This window comes from Bos mutus, chromosome 17 (assembly GCF_027580195.1).
Source record: "Bos mutus isolate GX-2022 chromosome 17, NWIPB_WYAK_1.1, whole genome shotgun sequence".
In the NCBI taxonomy this organism is placed as follows: domain Eukaryota; kingdom Metazoa; phylum Chordata; class Mammalia; order Artiodactyla; family Bovidae; genus Bos; species Bos mutus.
This window is the reverse complement of record NC_091633.1, coordinates 55279775-55299965: the sequence shown is the minus strand read 5'-3', so window position 1 is coordinate 55299965 and position 20191 is coordinate 55279775. Positions and strand designations below refer to the sequence as shown.

General features: G+C 36.8%; 1 protein-coding gene across 2 annotated transcripts in view; it reads left to right on the top strand.

The window, feature by feature from the left end:
- Window positions 1–19988, top strand: part of CLGN (calmegin) — a 47001-nt gene extending 27013 nt beyond the window's left edge. The window contains exons 8-15 of one of the 2 annotated variants that reach the window (XM_070386566.1): window positions 1329–1518; window positions 10083–10196; window positions 10318–10468; window positions 12064–12279; window positions 13539–13664; window positions 14285–14444; window positions 15625–15725; window positions 17767–19988. In XM_070386566.1, the coding sequence (XP_070242667.1) occupies window positions 1329–1518; window positions 10083–10196; window positions 10318–10468; window positions 12064–12279; window positions 13539–13664; window positions 14285–14444; window positions 15625–15725; window positions 17767–17847 (1139 nt within the window). In that variant the 3' untranslated portion in view covers window positions 17848–19988. The remainder of the gene's footprint in view (window positions 1–1328; window positions 1519–10082; window positions 10197–10317; window positions 10469–12063; window positions 12280–13538; window positions 13665–14284; window positions 14445–15624; window positions 15726–17766) is intronic. The other variant, XM_070386565.1, reaches the window with a different exon arrangement.
- Window positions 19989–20191: the final 203 nt, after the last annotated feature.

Below are 20191 nucleotides of genomic sequence, written 5' to 3'. Positions count from 1 at the left end.
TTAAGATCTTATTATTGTTAGTTGTGCTTTTTTCCTTTGTGTACTAATATAGTTTTATAGTCTCAGCTGTAATAGAAAATGGTGGAGAAAAAAAGAGAAGGGGGGAAACACTGAGTCTTCATTTGCATTATTTGAATTTGTATATAAATTGCAATATTTGATGTTGAAATAAACAATTTGGCATTGTTGTGACTGAAAACCTCTGGAGATTACTTCAGTAATGTTTTTTCAGAAAGTGGTTGTCTACATGGCTAGTTAAGTCAGGATCATCCTGACATTTATTGACAGCTCCTACTTCCTTACTGGGCTTCCCAGGTTGTTCAGCTGGTGAAGAATCAGCCTGCAATGCAGGAGGCCCAGGTTCTATCCCTGGGTGGGGAAGATCCCTTGGAGAAGGAAGCGCCTTCCTACTCCAGAGTGAATCAGACACGACTTAGCAGCTAAACCACCACTGCCACCACCACCTCCTTAACTTACTTTACTAAAAGCAAATGTTAAGCTATTACTTTTTATCTACCATTCTTTCCAAAGATAAAAATTGTGCTCAGTGACTCCCCACCCCATGTTTATAGAAGGGGGAGAGAGCTTTCCTTTTGTTTTTATAATCACGGGAGTCCTTATGAAACTTCTGATGTGGTAACTTTTAAAGAGCTAGAGTTTACCTCGAAACAACATACCAAAGCATGAGCTGGAGTGTTTTCAATCATCCTTAAGATATTTTACACTACAATGTAGGAATCAATGAATTTGAAATGCCAATGAGTTTTATAGATTTCTAGATCATAGGAGTGTGTGAATGTTAAACTCCTGGTTTTGGTGTCTAGATTAAGGTTATATAGAAGGATGTCCTTGTTTATAGGAAATGTACATTAAAACATTCAGGGATGATACGAATGAGGTCAATAACTTACTCTCAAGTAATTCAAGAAAAAGTGAAGTTCTTTATATGTACTTGCAACTTTTAAAGTTTGAGGTCGTTTCAAAAAATTATTGTAAAATAGTGAAGATTGGGTTGTATTCTGTAACTATAAAAGACTAAAGCTGAATGGTTATGTGAGTCCTAAATTGAGTCAGCAATTGGGTATTTTTTTATTTGAGAAGTAATGGAGCATTTTATTAAATTTTTATTATTAAAATTTTATGTTTGGTTTTAGAAAACATTATATCTAGTGATTTTTGCATATTTTGATTTAATACTTTGTTAATTCCTCTATTCTGCTTGAGAGAAAATTTTACCCATGAAGTTTAGGGTAGTTTTTTTATTTAGAAGATTATCTTTAACACGTCTATCATTATGATAAGTGTAATATGTTTAAATTGGTCCTCAGTGATGAATCCAGATGACACATTTGAAGTATTAATTGATCAGATAGTTGTAAACAAAGGAAGCCTACTAGAGGATGTGGTTCCTCCTATCAATCCTCCCAAAGAAATTGAAGATCCCACTGATGAAAAACCTGATGATTGGGATGAAAGAGCAAAAATCCCTGATGCTTCTGCTGTCAAACCAGAAGACTGGTAAGCAAAGAATTCAGTAGCAAAGCATTGTTTGGCACAAAGTAATAAAATGTAACATACAAGTGACGTTTACAACCAATGAAACATATTCTTTTAAACATCAGAAATACTTATTTTTGACTTTTAAGAGAAATACTTCTCTGAAATGGATTTTTGCACTTCCTACCTTTTAATTATCTTAATTTTCATTTTAATTAATTTTGTTCCCTTTTCATATATATATATAAATATATATAATGTATACTTCCAACATGCATATTTTATTTTGTATTCTTTCAGTGCTGTGGGGAAAAGAATACCATGAGTCTAAAGCAGTAGCGCTTTAATTTCTATTCCCGGTTTGATCTTATGTATGTGTGTGCATATTTTACATAGTTGTGGTCGTTGCAGTTAATGATGAGTTGGCTTTAAATAGCCATATCCTCAGCATCTTATAAAACTATATGGGATGCGCTTGTCTTCCCAGGAGACACTAGTTACATTACATTACATTAAATAATCTGCTTGCGAAGGCAAAAGACGCAAGAGACAGAAATTCGACCCCTGGATTGGGACGATACTCTGGAGAAGGAAATAGCGACCCACTCCAGTCTTCTGCCTGGGAAATCCCCTGGACAGAGGAGCCTGGTGGGCTCCAGTCCGTGTAGTTGCAGCAGAGTCAGACATGGTGAGCACACGTGCAGCAGCAGCAGGATGCAAACACCGCCTTTCACGCTGGGGCTTGTCATAATTGTTTTAGTAGACAGCAGAAGTTTTAAATTTTTATGAAGTCCGGTTTGTCAGTATTTGATAATTCATGGTTTTTGCATCTTCCTAAGATATTATGCCTAAATGTGACAAAGATTTTTTGTTTTCTAGACAAATAATTTTGACTAAAACTCTGTTTGAAGTTTGTTATTACATGTAGTGTGAGATATAAATCAAGATTAATTTTCAAAAATATGGATGTCTGATTGTTCTACTCTTGGCATCCATTTGATGTCCATATTGATATCCCCTCTTTCTTTTCTGCATCAGGTTTTTTCTTGATACGTTTAGCTACAGGTTTATCAATTTTATTGAGCTGTTTGGAGGACGGGCTTTGGTTTTAGTTTCTGTTGGCATTTTTTCTATTCTTACTTTGGACTTAATTTACTTCCCTTTTCTGCTTTTTTAAGGTAGAAAATAATTTCGGATAGAAGCAGCTATAAATTTTCTCTCAGCACTGCTTTTACTATGTTCCACAAATATCTACTATTTCTGAGAACATTCATTCATACTGTTTTACAATTTCCCTAGTGATTTCTTTTTTGATTCACATATTTTTTAAAGTGTTACTTTGTTGTCAATTATTTATGGATTTTCCAGATATAATTTTCACTTTAACTCCCAATATAATTCTGTTATTGTCAGAAAACATTTACAAACGTCACTTACATCAGCTTGGTTGCTAGTGTTGTTCTAAAGCCTTTGTATTCCTAATGGTTTTCAGCCTGTTCTCTTATTGGGAAGAGAAAATAAGTCTTCAACTATGATTGTAGCTCTGTCTTTATCTCCTTTGAGTTCTATTTGTTTTGTTTTGTGTAATTTGAAGGTCTAGATCACTAGATCAATTCACAGTGTTTCATGACCTCTTGAGGAACTGAGCTTTTTATTATTATGAACTGTTCTTCTTTATAAATTCATAATTACTCTGTCTTGGAATCTACTTGGTCTGATACTAGATCAGCACTCCCATTTCTTTTAATCATAGTTCCACTGAATATTATTTTCCATTATTTACCTGTAACCTGTATGTTGTTGTTATTCAGTTGCTAAGTTGTATCTGACTCTTTGTGACCCCATGGACTGTGGCATGCCAGGCTTCCGGGTCCTTCACTATCCCCCGGAGTTTGCCCAAACTCACGTCCATTGAGTCGATGATGCCATCCAGCCATCTCATCCTCTGACACCCCCTTCTCCTCCTGCCTTTCCGTCTTTCTCAACATCACGGTCTTTTCCAGTGAGTCGGCTCTTCACATCAGGTGGCCAAAATATTGGAGCTTCAGCATCAGTCCTTCCAATGATATTCAGGGTTGATTTCCTTTAGAATGTATGGGTTTGATCTCCTTGCTATTCAAGGGACTCTGAACTATCTTCTCCAACACCACAGTTCAAAAGCATCAATTCTTCGGCACTCAGCTTTCTTTATGGTTCAGCTCTCACATCCATACATGACTACTGGAAAAACCGTAGTTTTGACTATGTAGGCAAAGTCATGTCTCTCCTTTTTAATATGCTGTCTAGGTTGGTCATGGCTTTTCTTCCAAGGAGCAAGCATCTTTTAATTTCATGACTACAGTCACTGTCCATGGTGATTTCAGAACCCAAGAAAAGAAAACCTGCCACTGTTTCCACTTTTCCCCCACCTATTTGCCATGAAGTGATGGGACTGGATGCCTTGATCTTAGTTTTTTGAATGTTGAGTTTCAAGCCAGCTTTTTCACTGTCCTCTTTTACCCTCATCAAGAGGCTCTTTAGTTCCTCTTTGCTTTCTGCCATTAAAGTGGTATCATCTGCATGTCTTAGGTTGCTGTTATTTCTCCTGTAATCTTGATTCCAGCTTGTGATTCTTCCAGTATGGCATTTCACATGATGTATTCTGCATATCAGTTAAATAAAGAGGGTGACAATATACAGCCTTTGATGTACTCTTTTCCCAATTTTGAACCAGTCCATTGTTCCATGTCCAGTTCTACTTCTTGACCTGCAAAGAGGTTTCTGAGGAGGCAGGTAAAGTGGTCTGGTATTGCCATCTCTTTCAGAATTTTCCACAGTTTGTTGTGATCCACACAGTCAAAGGCTTTAGCATAGTCACTGAAGTGGAAGTAGAAGGTTTTCTGGAGCTCTCCTGCTTTTTCTATGATTCAGTGGATGTTGGCAGTTTGATTTCTGGTTCCTTTGCTTTTTATAAATCCAGTTGGTACATCTGGAAGTTTTCGATTCATGTATTGTATAGCCTACCTTGAAGGATTTTGAGCATTACCTGTATATGCCTTTATTTTTCAGGTGATTTTCTTGTAGTCAACTGTATTTGGGTCTTGCCTTTTAATTGGAATGTTTTAAATCATCTACATTTAATGCAGTTATTGATACAGTTAGATATAAACCTGCTGTCTTGCTGTTTGTTTTTTCTTTGTCCCATATAGTTTGTGGCTTTTTATAAAATTTTTTTCCTGACTATCTTTGAATTGAGTTAGTTTTTTGAGCCTTCTGTTTTTTCTTTCTGTTGGCCTTTTGGCTTTTCCTCTGTAGTCTGTTGTTTTACTGGTTGCTGTAGGTTTTGCAGTGCATGTCTTAAACGTATTTCAGTCTCAGTTCAGTCGCTCAGTCATGTCCGACTCTTTGCAACCCCATGAACCGCAGCACGCCAGGCCTCCCTGTCCATCACCAACTCCTGGAGTCCACCCAAACCCATGTCCATTGACTCGGTGATGCCATCCAGCCATCTCATCCTCTGTCGTCCCCTTCTTCTCCTGCCCTCAATCTTTCCCAGCATCAGGGTCTTTTCCAATGAGTCAGCTCTTTGCATCAGGTGGCCAAAGTATTGGAGATCTCCAGTAGCATATTGGGCACCTACTAACCTGGGGAGTTCCTCTTTCAGTTCCTATCATTTTGCCTTTTCATTACTGTTCATGGGATTCTCAAGGCAAGAATACTGAAGTGGTTTGCCATTCCTTTCTCCAGTGGACCACATTCTGTCAGACCTCTCCACCATGACCCGCCTGTCTTGGGTGGCCCCACACGGCATGGCTTAGTTTCATTGAGTTAGACAAGGCTGTGGTCCATGAGATCAGATTGGCTAGTTGTCTGTGATTGTGGTTTCAGTCTGGCTGCCCTCTGATGCCCTCTCTCAGCGCCTACCATCTTACTTGGGTTACTCATACTTTGGACATGGGATATCTCTTCACGGCTGCTCCAGCAAAGCGCAGCCGCTGCTCCTTACCCTGGATGCAGGCGGCTGCGAGGGCGCACAAGCGCGGCCAAGAGGAGCTACCCCACGTCAGCCTACTCTCAAGTAATGTTATACTGCTAATGGGTAACACTTGGCCACTATTTCTCTAAGTATTTGTGTATGCATCCCCATCTCTTTTGAGGAGATGCCACTGAAAAATGTGTTAGACTGCTTTACGGTTGTTAAACAAGTCACTGAGGATCTATTCATTGTTTTAAACCAGTTTCTCTCTGTGTACCTCACTTGGGAAAGTGTCTATTCCTCTTCAAGTTCTTGTTGTTTGTAAGCATTGAGGTTACCACCTATTGAAAGCATGGAATGTTGCTCCTGGAAAACCAAGTGTTACCTTGTTAACTCTTGTAAATAAAGAGGGATACTGGTTAGCAATGAAAATGTCTTTACCTTCAGGAAAATAGTATAAGAGGGAAGGAACTTGTGCAAAATAGGAATAACAGTACCTTTAAAAAAAAGTAGTCACTTACCAGTGTATCACTTCCATGAATTCATGGTGTCAGAAAAGATAGGACTATATTTGTATGTGTGTAGTTTCTAACTGCTTCATATTTGTCTGCCTATAAAGAGTAAGGATGGGACATAGGTTTGCCCTTAAAGAGAAAAAAACTGTATATACCAGTCTCATTATGATGGGTGAAATCTGTGAGAATTTGTTTTATAAAGTACTAAAAGACCCTTAAATTTTAAACTCAGGTTACTCTGAGCCCTAAGAGACCTTCAGATAATATTGATATCAGGAAAGTACAAGTCTTTCCATGTGTACAGTTGATTATTTCAGTTTTGTTACTCAGTCTTCACATATATAAATTATTTCAGTCTATTATTCAAGTTTTGTTTGGAAAAGCATAATGTAAATTCTAGATAAAATGCCTGCTTTTCTGAAAGATGAAAATTATATTAGTAATTCTATTCTGTACTTTGACTATGTTTATATACTTTGGAGCTTACTTTCTAAATGTTATTTTTTAAATAAAAATTACCAGAATATGGGGAGTTAAAAAAAAATAATATTGGAGTAGGGAAGACCTTTCCAAATACAGCATAAAATTGAAGAATCATAAAGGAAAATATTAATAAATTTCAGCTACATGAAAATAAATTATTTTTCTGTGACAAAAAAGCCCACCATAAACTACATAAAAATGCATGAGAAACTGGAAAAAATTTTTAATTCATATAGTTGACAACTAATTTCTTACTAATTTCTAATATATTCCAGGATATTAATTGTAGCATTATTTGTTATAGTAAGTTTTGGGAAACACTAAATATCCTAGAGAATAGATAAATTATTATTTATTCACAAAGTAGAAAACTATGCAACTGTTAAGAATAAAGCAGATATATATTTATATAAAACAGAGCTCCTAGAACAGTCTTGACATGTAGTAGTCTTTCTGTATATATTTGTTGATGAATGGTTTCTTTTTAATTTTAATAATATATTTTATTTAACTCAATAGAGCCAAAATATTATTACTTCAACAAATAATATAAAAAGATGAATGAGTTTTTAAGTGAACTAAAACAAAGTCTAACATACTCTGTAGTTCAGTTCAGTTCAGTCACTCAGTCGTGTCTAACCCTTTGTGACCCCATGAATCGCAGCATGCCAGGCCTCCCTGTCCATCACCAACCCCCGGAGTTCACCCAAACTCATGTCCATTGAGTCAGTGATGCCATCCAGCCATCTCATCCTCTGTCGTCTCCTTCTTCTCCCACCTTCAATCTTTTCCAGCATCAGGGTCTTTTTAACTGAGTCAGCTCTTTGCATCAGGTGGCCAAAGTAGTGGAGTTTCACCTTCAACATCAGTCCTTCCAGCACTGATCTCCTTCAGAATGGACTGGTTGGATCTCCTTGCAGTCCAAGGGACTCTCAAGAGTCTTCTCCAATACCACAGTTCAAAAGCATCAATTCTTCGGTGCTCAGCTTTCTTTATAGTCCAACTCTCACGTGCATACATGACTACCTTACATGACTCTTCTCTCTCCTTGCTATTCTTTGGAACTCTGCATTTAAATAGGCATACCTTTCCTTTTCTCCTTTGCTTTTCACTTCTCTTCTCTTCACGGTTATTTGTAAGGCCTCCTCAGACAGCCATTTTGCTTTTTTGCATTTCTTTTTCTTGGGGGTGGTCTTGATCCCTGCCTCCTGTACAATGTCAGGAACCTTTGTCAATCAGGCACTTTGTCTATCAGATCTAGTCCCTTAAATCTATTTGTCACTTCCACTGTATAATCATAAGGGATTTGATTTAGGTCATACCTGAATGGTCTAGTGGTTTTCCCTACTTTCTTCAATTTAAATCTGAATTTGGCAATAAGGAGTCCATGATCAGAGCCACAGTCAGCTCCTGGTCTTGTTTTTGCTGACTGTAGAGAGCTTCTCCATCTTTGGCTGCAAAGAATATAATCAATCTGATTTCAGTGTTGACCATCTGGTGATGTCCATGTGTAGAGTCTTCTCTTGTGTTGTTGGAAGAGGGTGTTTGCTATGATCAGTGCATTCTTTTGGCAAAACTCTGTTGGCCTTTGCCCTGCTTCATTCTGTATTCCAAGGCCAAATTTGCCTGTTACTCCAGGTGTTTCTTGACTTCCTACTTTTGCATTCCAGTCCCGTATAATGATAAAGACATCTTTTTTGGGTGTTAGTTCTAAAAGGTCTTGTAGGTCTTCATAGAACCGTTTAACTTCAGCTTCTTCAGCATTACTGGTTGGGGCATAGACTTGGATTACCGTGATATTGAATGGTTTGCCTTAGAAACGAACACAGATCATTCTGTCGTTTTTGAGATTGCATCCAAGTAACTGCATTTCGGACTCTTTTGTTGACTATGATGGCTACTCCATTTCTTCTAAGGGATTCTTGCCCGCAGTAGTAGATATAATGGTCATCTGAGTTAAATTCACTCATTCCAGTCCATTTTAGTTTACTGATTCCTAAAATGTTGACGTTCACTCTTGCCACCACAGTTAAAAAGCATCAGTTCTTAGGTGCTCAGCTTTCTTTATAGTCCAACCCTCACATGCATACATGACCACTGGAAAAACCATAGTCTTGATTAGACGACCTTTGTTGGCAAAGTAATGTCTCTGCTTTTTAATAGGCTGTCTAGGTTGGTCATAACTTTCCTTCCAAGGAGTTAATGTCTTTTTATTTCATGGCTGCAATCACCATCTGCAGTGATTTTGGAGCCCCCAAAAATAAAGTCTGACACTGTTTCCACTGTTTCTCCATCTATTTGCCATGAAGTAATGGGACTGGGTGCCATGGTCTTAGTTTTCTGAATGTTGAGCTTTAAGCCAACTTTTTCACTCTCTTCTTTCACTTTCATCAAGTGGCTCTTTAGTTCTTCTTCACTTTCTGCCATAGTGTAGTGTTATCTGCATATCTGAGGTTATTGATATTTCTCCCGGCAATCTTAATTCCAACTTGTGCTTCTTCCAGCCCAGCATTTCTCATGATGTACTCTGCATAGAAGTTAAATAAGCAGAGTGACAATATACAGCCTTGACGTACTCCTTTTCCTATTTGGAACCAGTCTGTTGTTCCATGTCCAGTTCTAACTGTTGCTTCCTGACCTGCATACAGATTTCTCAAGAGGCAGGTCAGGTGGTCTGGTATTGCCATCTGTATAAGAATTTTCCACAGTTTATTGTGATCCACACTGTCAAAGGCTTTTGCATAGTCAATAAAGAGAAATATATGTTTTTTTTGGAACTCTTCTTGCTTTTTTGATGATCCAGCGGATGTTGGCAATTTGATCTCTGGTTCCTCTGCCTTTTCTAAAACAAGCTTGACCATCTAGAAGTTCACAGTTCACATGTTGTTAAAGCCTGGCTTGGAGAATTTTGAGCATTACTTTACTAGTGTGTGAGATGAGTGCAATTGTACGGTAGTTTGAGCATTCTTTGGCATTGCCTTTCTTAGGGATTGGAATGCAAACTGACCTTTTCCAGTCCTGTGGCCACTGCTGAGTTTTCCAAATTTGCTAGCGTATTGACTGCAGCACTTTCATGGCATCATCTTTTAGGATTTGAAATAGCTCAACTGGAATTCCATCACCTCCACTAGCTTTGTTCATAGTGATGCTTCCTAAGGCCCGCTTGACTTAACATTTCAGGATGTCTGGCTCTAGGTGAGTGATCACACCATCGTGATTATCTGGGTCATGAAGATCTTTTTTGTGTAGTTCTTCTGTGTATTCTTGCCATCTCTTCTTAATATCTTCTGCTTCTGTTAGTTCCCTGCCATTTCTGTCCTTTATTGCGCCCATCTTTGCATGAAATGTTCCCTTGGAATCTCTGATTTTCTTAAAGAGATCTCTAGTCTTTCCCATTCTATTGTTTACCTCTATTTCTTTGCACTTCTCACTGAGGAAGGCTTTCTTATCTCTCCTTGCTATTCTTTGGAATTCTGCATTTAAATGGGTGTATCTTTCCTTTTCTCCTTTACTTTTTGCTTCTCTTCTTTTCACAGAGGTAGGAAGTGCCTATTGGTACCTTCTGAATTCTGTAACTTGAATTTTTAACTGTTTGAATAATTAGTAATTAGCATAAAATACTGTATTTACAGGGATGAAAGTGAACCTGCCCAAATAGTAGATTCAAGTGCTGTTAAACCTGATGGCTGGCTTGATAATGAACCGAAATTTATTCCTGATCCTAATGCTGAGAAACCCTTTGACTGGTAAGCATTCTTCACCTTCAGATGTCAGTTTCTTGTTTCTTCCATGTTCTTTCATTACCATTGATATGACTGACAAGAGAGTCTTGAGGTTACTCCATGTGCTTTGTTCTGATACCCTAAGGAATGAAGACATGGATGGAGAATGGGAGGCACCTCATATTTCTAACCCAGCATGTCGGATTGGGTGTGGTGAATGGAGCCCTCCCATGATAGATAACCCGAAATACAAAGGAATATGGAGACCGCCAATGATAGATAACCCTAACTACCAGGTAATAACCACTTATTCCCATCCCACAGTAAACTTTTTAAAATTCTGTGCCGATTTCTGTTATACAGCTAGTTATTAATAATGTTAACTTGAGGAAATTTGATTTGTAATAATGTGCCTTAGCTATCTGAAGTCAAAGAAAATAGACTCCAACCAATTTATGTTTAAAAAGTAAAGTGGGGCTTGCTTCCCTGGTGGCTCAGTGGTAAAGAATCTGCCTGCCAGTGCAGGAGACACAGGTTTGATCCCTGGTTAGGGAAGATCTCACAAGCCGGGGAGCAGCTAAGCCTGTATGCCACAACTGCCGAGCCTGTGCGCTAGAGCCCGGGAACCACGACTGCTAAAGCCTGTGTGCCCAGGAGCCCGTGCTCTGCAACAGGAGAGGCCACCACAGTGTTCTCTCCACTCTGCACTCCGCAACTAGAGAGTTCTCCCCACTTGCCACATCTAGGGGGAAAGTCAGTGCAGCCACAGAGACCTGACGCAGACAGTAAATAAATAATTTTTTTTTTAAGTAAAGCATGTTTTAATTTTCTTGGGTAATAAAACTAATAACTAAAGATAAATCACTTCTTACTATTTTCCTTAGTAATCAATTGATCACTTTGGAATATTTTATTTTAGGATTAAGTATAAGAATTGAGTTCTGATCAAGAGGACTCACACTGTACATTTTAGTAATTGAAGTCTGTGCTTAAATAATGTGTTCCTTACTCTCAGGTTTTATTAAAATTAAATTTTTTTTTCCTAATATGAAACAGATTTTTTTGAGTATACTTAGCTTTTGGGGTAGAAGTCCTTATTATGTTGTCCATTTAATGCTATAGTTTTATCTAATTATTCATTGACATTTTCTAACATTTATTTTATATATATACAGTTATAGACTCTCTTTGCTCACTGTAGTTTTTCTTCATAGAATGACTGTTTTGGTAACTTTTTTGTTTGAGATCTATCTTTCCTTCATTAGACTTTAAACACCATGATGCAGGGACCATGTCTGCCTTGATTATCACAGCAGAGCATATGGCATAGTGCCTGGCACAGAATAGTCGTAGGTGATGGCAGAATGAGTCAGTGAGTGAACACATTGTCCAGTTTATTTGAGTTGGTTGACTTTAATCATTTAAGACTTAATGGAAGTTCTCTGTTGAATAATTGTTCTGTGATTCAACCATGAGTGATTATTGATGCCCATCGTAAGTGTATGTTAAAAGACATGGTTCCATTTTTGCCATATAGTAATCTCTTTGATTTGAGCAATTTTAATGATATCGTGCCTTGAGTATCTTTACTAAATGTAAAAAAAGAAACTCATCTAATGTAGTATCAGTTGTGAAATTTCATTACTCAATTTTCTGTGGGATTTTTCACTCTGCCTCTTTTTTTTTTTGCTGAGTTTAAAGTCAGTATTATTCATAGGTAACATCGTGTATAGGATAAGAGGAAACAAGATTTTATTTCTAGTGAATTATCAGTTAAAGTTTTCTTTTTCCCAGGTAGTATTGCTAATTTCATTCAACAGCAACTGCTTCTTGAGTAACACTTATAATGAAATTATTGTTTGAAAATGTATTTAAATTATTTTTTTTCCAGGGTATCTGGAGTCCTCGAAAAATTCCTAATCCAGATTATTTTGAAGACAATCACCCATTTCTTCTGACTTCTTTCCGTGCTCTTGGTTTAGAGCTTTGGTCCATGACCTCTGATATCTACTTTGATAATTTTATTATCTGTTCAGAAAAGGAAGTAGCAGACCGCTGGGCTGCAGATGGTTGGGGAGTGAAGATACTGATAGAAAATGCTAATGAGGTACACAGTATTTTAGCATATGATAATAATAGGGTATAGTCCTGGTTATAGGTTATACATATGGCCTTTTGATGAGTAAATAGGTACAATAATTACTAAATGATGATGAAACATATTTAAATCTATGTAGACAGAATATGAGCTTCACCAAATTATGATATAACTTCATTATAAACTATATAGTGAATTATACATATATGTAAGTCTTCATTTCATTTATTAGATTATGATAACATAAATGGATTGAATGCCTTTTGATGTTTATAGAAATGAGATGGTTATTACTGCTGTTAGAAATGAGACTTAATATCTTGTCACCTTATCAGTTTAAGGCCCAAGTGGGAACAGAAATCTAAATCTTTATTCATTTTAACTACTTTTCACTTAGGAGTACAGAAATTTTTAAAATTTAATTATTATGTTCTAGTTTTTTCCCCCAAATCTTAACACTACTTAGGAAAGCTTAAGCTAAATATTTCAACACAGTACATCTTGGAGAATCTATCTATCTTTAAAACCAATTACCATAAAGAAAAATGTACCTTATATTAGGTTTCTTTGAATATTAGCAAAAACCTCGAAAGAGTAAATAAAGGTAAAAGGATTCTCATTTTGAAACTCTTTTAACTAAAACATTTTAATAAGGAAAACAATTTCCTTGCTGAAGGTTGTGTGTGAAATTTGTTAAGAAATAAGAAAAAACATAGCTATTCTTAGGTTGACTTTTTTTTTTTTAGTACTTTAAAAGTACAGAATGAGTTAGAGAATTTACTTCTAAATGAACCAAATAATCCATCCAATGAAGCACAGTACTGTCCTGAAGCTTACCAGAAAAGGAAACTGTCCTAATTCTTGCTGGAGAATTAGCAATATTCACTTGTATAATATAATGTATCTTCTACTACCAAGTGTCAAACTGCAATGCATGTGAATAATTAAAGATTGTTTAAGGGACTTCCCTGGTGGCCTGTGGCTAGGACTCAGCGCTCTCAGTGCAGGGGCCCTGGGTTTGATCTCTGGTTGCGGAAGTAGATCCCACATGTTACAACTAAGAATTGGCATGCCAGATAAACATTTTTTTTTTTAAGATTGTTTAAACTTCACAAAGTATAAAATAGAAAATATTTTTTGTCTTATAAATTTGACTCCTTAGTAGAAAACTACCTAGGTGAAATAACTTTTTTTGTTTTTGTAGGCTATATTTATGAATGAAGGTTTATAAAATCTGAATTGCCTTTTTATGCTTATTTTTTTTTTAGCCTAGTATATTCAAACAATTGATGTCAGCTACTGAACAGCGCCCGTGGCTTTGGTTCATTTACCTCTTGACAGCAGCGCTTCCAATAGCATTAATTGGTTCATTTTGTTGGCCAAGAAAAGTAAAGGTAAAGAAAATGAATTTCCTTCAACATTAAAAAAAAAAATCTCTTAGTGTTTAGGAGTTCTATAAATGGAGTCAGTGGTTCTTAAAAGTAATAAACTAATTTTCCTATATAAGTTTTTGCTGTTCCCCATGTATGATATCAGTTCAGTTCAGTTCAGTTGCTCAGTCATGTCTGACTCTTTCCAAACCCATGGACTGCAGCACGCCAGGCTTCCCTGTCCATCACCATCTCCCAGAGCTTGTTCAAACTCACGTCCATCAAGTCGGTGATGCCATCCAACCATCTCATCCTCTTGTTGTCCCCTTCTCCTTCTGCCTTCAGTCTTTCCCAGCATCAGGGTCTTTTCAGATAAGTCAGTTCTTCGCATCAGGTGACCAAAATATTGGAATTTCAGTTTCAGCATCAGTCCTTACAGTGAATATTCAGGACTGATCTCCTTTAGGATGGATTGGTTTGATCTCCTTGCAGTCCAAGGGACTCTCAAGAGTCTCCAGCACCACAGTTCAAAAGCATCAGTTCTTCAGTGTGTGTGTGATATCCGTCATTGCAAAAAAAGAAAATGTTTTTTTAAAAATAGTGCTTTGCTTTTAGTAAAAATAGCTTGTGTTAAACTACCACAGAAAAAATATGAAGATGTGGCTTTCGAAAAACTGGACATATGTAAACCACAAACAAAGGGAGCACTGGAGCAGGAAGTGAAGGAAGAGAAGGCAGCCCTGGAGAAGCCAGTTGACTTGGAAGAGGAAAAAAAGCAAAGTGATGGTGAAATTGTTGAAAAAGGTAGGACAGTGATGGCGATATATAAAGGGGACCCTGGGCAGAGCTCATTAAGAACAGTAGATTAAGAGGGAAACACTAGCTGTTGCACTTGTCTGTTGTCAGATTTATCCCATCTGAATCCTCAGGAGTGCATGACTGTGGTGAAGAGGAGTACCATCCTTGCCTGGACTGTACCTGAGCAGACATCCAGTGTATGCGTTCTCTCTTCTAGGAAGAAAGAGTTGTCAGAATTGTTCAGTTGCTTCAGAATCTAGCAGCTATCAATCCCATATGTCATAGCTTTTTGCAAGGGTTTTTCTTGCCTCCAGGGATGAGATGGGAGGCACAGATCACAGCTTCTGTGGAAGAGTAATTGGTTTAAGACAGGTGACTGCAGCAACAAAATCCACACCAAGGGCTGCTGTTCATCAGATAGTTTATCATATCAAACCAGTAGTTTAGTCTCTTCAGAGGATTGCTGAATCGTGTGTCCCCTCCTGCTCTCAACTAAACTCCAGAAGATGTTAGACTGAAGACAACTGTGGCTTTTTGGTACCTCTTCAGTGAGACTTCCTTGTATACATCTAGGTAGCAATAAAACTATTGATGTTTGCCAGATGTCCCAAGCCAGGCTCCAGAATGAGCCCTTAATAGTTGATGAAACAGTTGACTTAAAAACCATGCTCTCTCAAAGCACACATGTATATTTATGTATATACATACACACGCATATATTCTTTGATTTTCATTTCACATAGACTGAATGCTTTAAAATTCTTTAAACCTGCCCCTTTCCTCAGATATGATGATATATTTATTGTTGTTGTTCAGTTGCTCAGTCATGTCCGACTCTTGGTGACCCCATGGACTGCAGCATGCCAGGCTTCCCTGTCCTTCACTATCTCCTAGAGCTTACTCAAACTCATGTCCATTGAGTCGATGATGCCATCCAACCATCTCATCCTCTGTCTTCCTCTTCTCCTCACACCCTCAATCTTTCCCAGCATCAGGGTCTTTTCCAGTGAGTTGTGGTAAAATAACGAGTACTTGTATTTAATTTTCAAAAATGTCTAATGGAAGAAATTGCCTTCATATATTGGAATTTAAATGTACTCCTCCACTTTTAATACTTTTAAGTAGAAAAATTCTAATTCATTGAGTCTTTTGCCTTGAATAAAATCTGTTTAATAAAAAATTCTAGAAGAGGAAGGTGAACCTGAGGAAAAGAGTGAAGAAGAAATTGAAATTATAGAAGGACAAGAAGAAGGCAATAAATCCAATAAGTCTGGATCAGAGGATGAGGTAAGCATCTCTTTAACAGAAAATAAACTAGTTTCTATGTATGATTGTTAGTCTGTAAAAATATTTTAATAAAAATAGTGATCTCATTTGTGAAGAATTTTTTGCCATATTTTCTCCCAGCTTTCTTAAGAGCATACATATTGGTATAAAATGTATCCATAAGGAAAGCATGAAAAAACTAATTTATATCCTCCTAATGCCAATGAAATAGTATAAATAAGCCTTTGGTTTGCAAAATAGCTACATCTGTTTAAAAACAAAATTTTATTAAAGTGTTTTGTTGAAAGTTGTAATAAGCAGACCAACTGAATATTTAAGAGGTAATTATGCTTATTATAAGGCAGTCGTCTTTATAGACATTGTGAAAACATTCTGTCACATTTATATTTACTGTAAAATTTTAAAGGATTTCATTCATTGGCTAGTGGAGCACTGTGTCTAATAGTGGTGTTTTCCTCAAATCTTTAAGCTCGTTTTTTTCATTAACTTGATATGTCTGCCCTTTTTTTCCACATCCTGATGTATAATAAAACTTTCCACAGTGCCCTTTTTTATAGTCAGTTATGAAATCAGAATCATCCAGGGTATAATTCAGAACCAGAGGTTTCTTTTTTCTTTCTCTTTTTTTTAACCTACTATATACCCCCAAGGAAATGGCAGCCCACTCCAGTGTTCTTGCCTGGAGAATCCCAGGGATGGCGGAGCCTGGTGGGTTGCCGTCTATGGGGTCGCACAGAGTTGGACACAACTGAAGCGACTTAGCAGCAGCAGCAGCATACTCCCAAAAGCCTGTTTTCTCTACTTCTCTGGCCTTTTGAGAGCTGCATAATCTTAACCCGACAGAGTCACTGTCCCCATCACTCTCGTAGCTTAGAGTCAGGCAGGGTAAATGTCCATGATGCCTGGACTGTTGTGTGTGATGAAACAAACATTCTGTTTTGTCTGCTTGAAGAAATCACCCAAATATCTGTTTTTATTGTTTTAAGTGTTTTCTAAAGCTTATTCTGTACATATGCCTGGTTACTAGTCTTAACTGTCTTGTGAGTTTTTAAATGGGTTTGGGGGATCATTATGAATATCTTTATTGAGAGGGACCTGGGTGAAGAAAGTTTCTTCCAGAACATAGTTTTACATAGTCCTTGTTTCCCTCTGTTATACTTTTAATAATAATACTTGTAGTTATATATGGAACACTTGTTATATTTTGCTTTGTAAAAAAATATTTTGTGTGCCTTTAAAAGCATATTAATTCCATGTTCCAGTCTTTTAATCTTTTATGCATTTGTCAGTGAGCTAAAATAAATCAATTTTTGTATAGTATAACCTTGAGAAGTAGTTTTAATAGTTGATGAAACTTAATAGTTGATGAAACAGTTGACTTAAAAACCATGCTCTCTCAAAGCACACATGTATATTTATGTATATACATACACACATATATATGCTATGATTTTCATTTCATTTTGTATAATACCTCCATTATTTGTTATACAAGTTTAATTTATGTACAGATGATTATTCTGGAAGGATACGAGTTAAAGAATAGAAAAAACCCAAACCATAAGTGTGATGTCTCCCTTTGTTCTCTCCTAATTCTTATCAAATATAGTGTGCCAGAAGTTCTGGGAAAGTCTCTGTAAAAGCAGTGCAGCAGTTCATTATTACAGAGACATTTGATGGTATAGTTAGTGGTTACTATCCACAATGAAAACATTATGCAGCCTTTAATTAACCATGGCATTAGATTAAGTTGGAAATCATGAGATAAAATCATGAATTGAGCTGTTAGCATTATCCCTTGTCAGATGGAGTAACATCTGACAGATGGGGTAACAGGCAGAGTTACTCTAAAAATGCAATCACGGCAAAAGATGAACAAACTGAAACACATCAGTTTATATACACGTTTTGACCGATCATTAATTAGTGTAAAGCATTTGATTAGAAACATGTATTTTAGAAATAAGAAATATTTTATATACTACTGTCTACTCGTTGCCTACTGTCTGAAAATAAACATTTTCATAATGTTTTTTCCTAGATGAAAGAGGCAGATGAGAGCACAGGATCTGGAGATGGGCCAATAAAGTCAGTACGCAAAAGAAGAGTACGGAAGGAGTAACCTGTATTCAAGTATTTTTCACTCCTGAGAGAGCAAGTTGGCATTCTCAAGTCCGTGTGCCAGAACTGCACTTGAGTCAACCTGCACACCCCTTTTCTACTATCTAGCAATGTTATTCTTTCAGACATTTCTTTTAATCTTCTTTTTCAGAAATGAAAAACCTTTGAAGTTACCTGGTCTTTGAATTTAGAATAAAAGAAAAGTGGCACGTTACATATCAGATTTTAAGAGATTTATATCATTAGAGGTTACACAGTTTTCATAGTTTGGAGAAAGTTTTGGTTTCTGCAGAACAAAATAACATGCAGCACGCTGCTTCACTGCTGTGGGACAAGTCAGTTGTTGGAATTTCCCCTAAATGGCTGTACTACAATATACCTGGTAGTTCTACAGTATAAGTGAGAGAGTGTTCTGTTGTACAGAGCTGATTGCAATAAAGTTTCTGTATGGCTGTTTGGTTCTACCAACAATTGAAAGTGTTGTATGTGACCCATGTCTACCCGGTTTGTGTCAAGTTATAGTTATTATGGTCCATTGTTCACTTTAAAGAGGTGCTTTGTTGACAGGCCAGTCAACAAAACAGAAATGTGTCTTATCATTCATAGAATTGCTGGTTAATAGTGTAGCATATTTACATTTAAATACAGAGATGAAGTTTATCAAAATGAAATAGTGTACAGCTATTTTTCAAGTTGTTATAGTTGTTTTATGCCAGAATGGCTTACCCTATTCACAAGATTGCTTATGCCTACATTGCTCTTAAAAACAAAATTTAAGCATTTTTTCTTTTTTTAAACAATACCTACTTTAATAGGTAAATTATTATTCGGGTCTGATCAGTAAGAGATTCTAGTGGCTGATAGATATTGGTCATCATGTTTTGTATTTTTATCTTTTTTCCAACAAATTCAAATCTATTGTCTTATCCAGATTTAAAGCTCCCTCTATGGTAGACAGACTGTTGCTCCTCTTTTAAAATACCATTGACCCTTGAACAACACAGGTTGGAACTGCATGGGTCCACTTGTATGTGGATTTTTCTGCAATTAATTCTGCAGTACTCCACGGTAGGAAGTTGGTTGAATCCTCCAATGCAGAATCTGCAGATAAAGACGGTCAACTGTGGGACTTGAGCATCTGTGAATTTTGATATCTGTCACAGGTCCTGGAACCAATCTCCCATGGATACCAAGGGATGACTGTAAGTACCAGAAGTTACAGAAGTGCATTATAGTAGAACTGTATTATTCCATTTAACATATCTAAGAATTTTTCATGTTTGGGTGATAAACCCTTTGGAAGGTGATCTAAATCTTTGAGGCCATGAAACTACTTTAATACTACCTTGAGAACTCTATACTAGTTGGGTGATATTTTGGATTCCTTCATGAACATACACATCCCATCATTGGGCTAGCCCCACTAATATATTTAGAGCTCCTGTATAAGGAAAATGAGTTTCTAGCTTCTCCTCTGACTGAAGGAAGGAAGCCAAATAGCTAGTGTAGCCACAATTCACTCCTCATTTCAGAGAGTGAATTGAAAGTGAAAATAAGTGCTTTATTCATTGCTGTGTTCTGAATTTTCTATATATTGGTGGTGGACAATCTTAATACATAGCTAACCATGCTTTGTATTTATTTAATACTAACTAAACCTAACACATCTTGCAAAGACTCCTTTTCTTGCTATGTACTTTAAATGAACTAGACACATTGAATGATTCTAGATGAGAATGTTTTTGAAAGTAAACTGCTACTTCATGAGATACATTTTTATGGGAAACGTCTTGCTTGACAAGTGTCTTACATATGATCTTTTTTCCCCTAAAGATTTATTAAAGCTTTTAATTTCTTGACTGCAGATTCATTTAAACTTTAACATTTGGTTAAATTCCATGAGCTCGCAGTGGTAAAATCTGCGCAACCAGTTTTGCCAGTTCTCTGCTCTTTCCTGTGGGTGTCCCCTCTGTGACTGTACCATTGGCTGATAAGTTTAACCAAAACTTAAAAACGTATGTGCTCCATTCACTCAGTAGACAAAGCATAGAGTTTTCTTTAATAATGAGATCATTTTTTCCTTCTACCACCCCAGTCTGACTCTGTTGTTTTAAATGATTTAAGTTTTATCCTTTTCTCTAATAAAGGAGAAAAATTAATATATTTTGCTCTTTGTTTTGGGGGGACTTTTTACCTTGATCAGACTAAAGTAGCTTTCTTTTTCTTGAGATTTTTTTTAAGGTAGCCTTGCTTCCATTGGTCATTCCTCTAGAAAGACACAGACTATTAGAACTAGGAGCTTTTTAGATGCGTCAGTCCACATTTGCAGGAGGCAGAAGATAAAA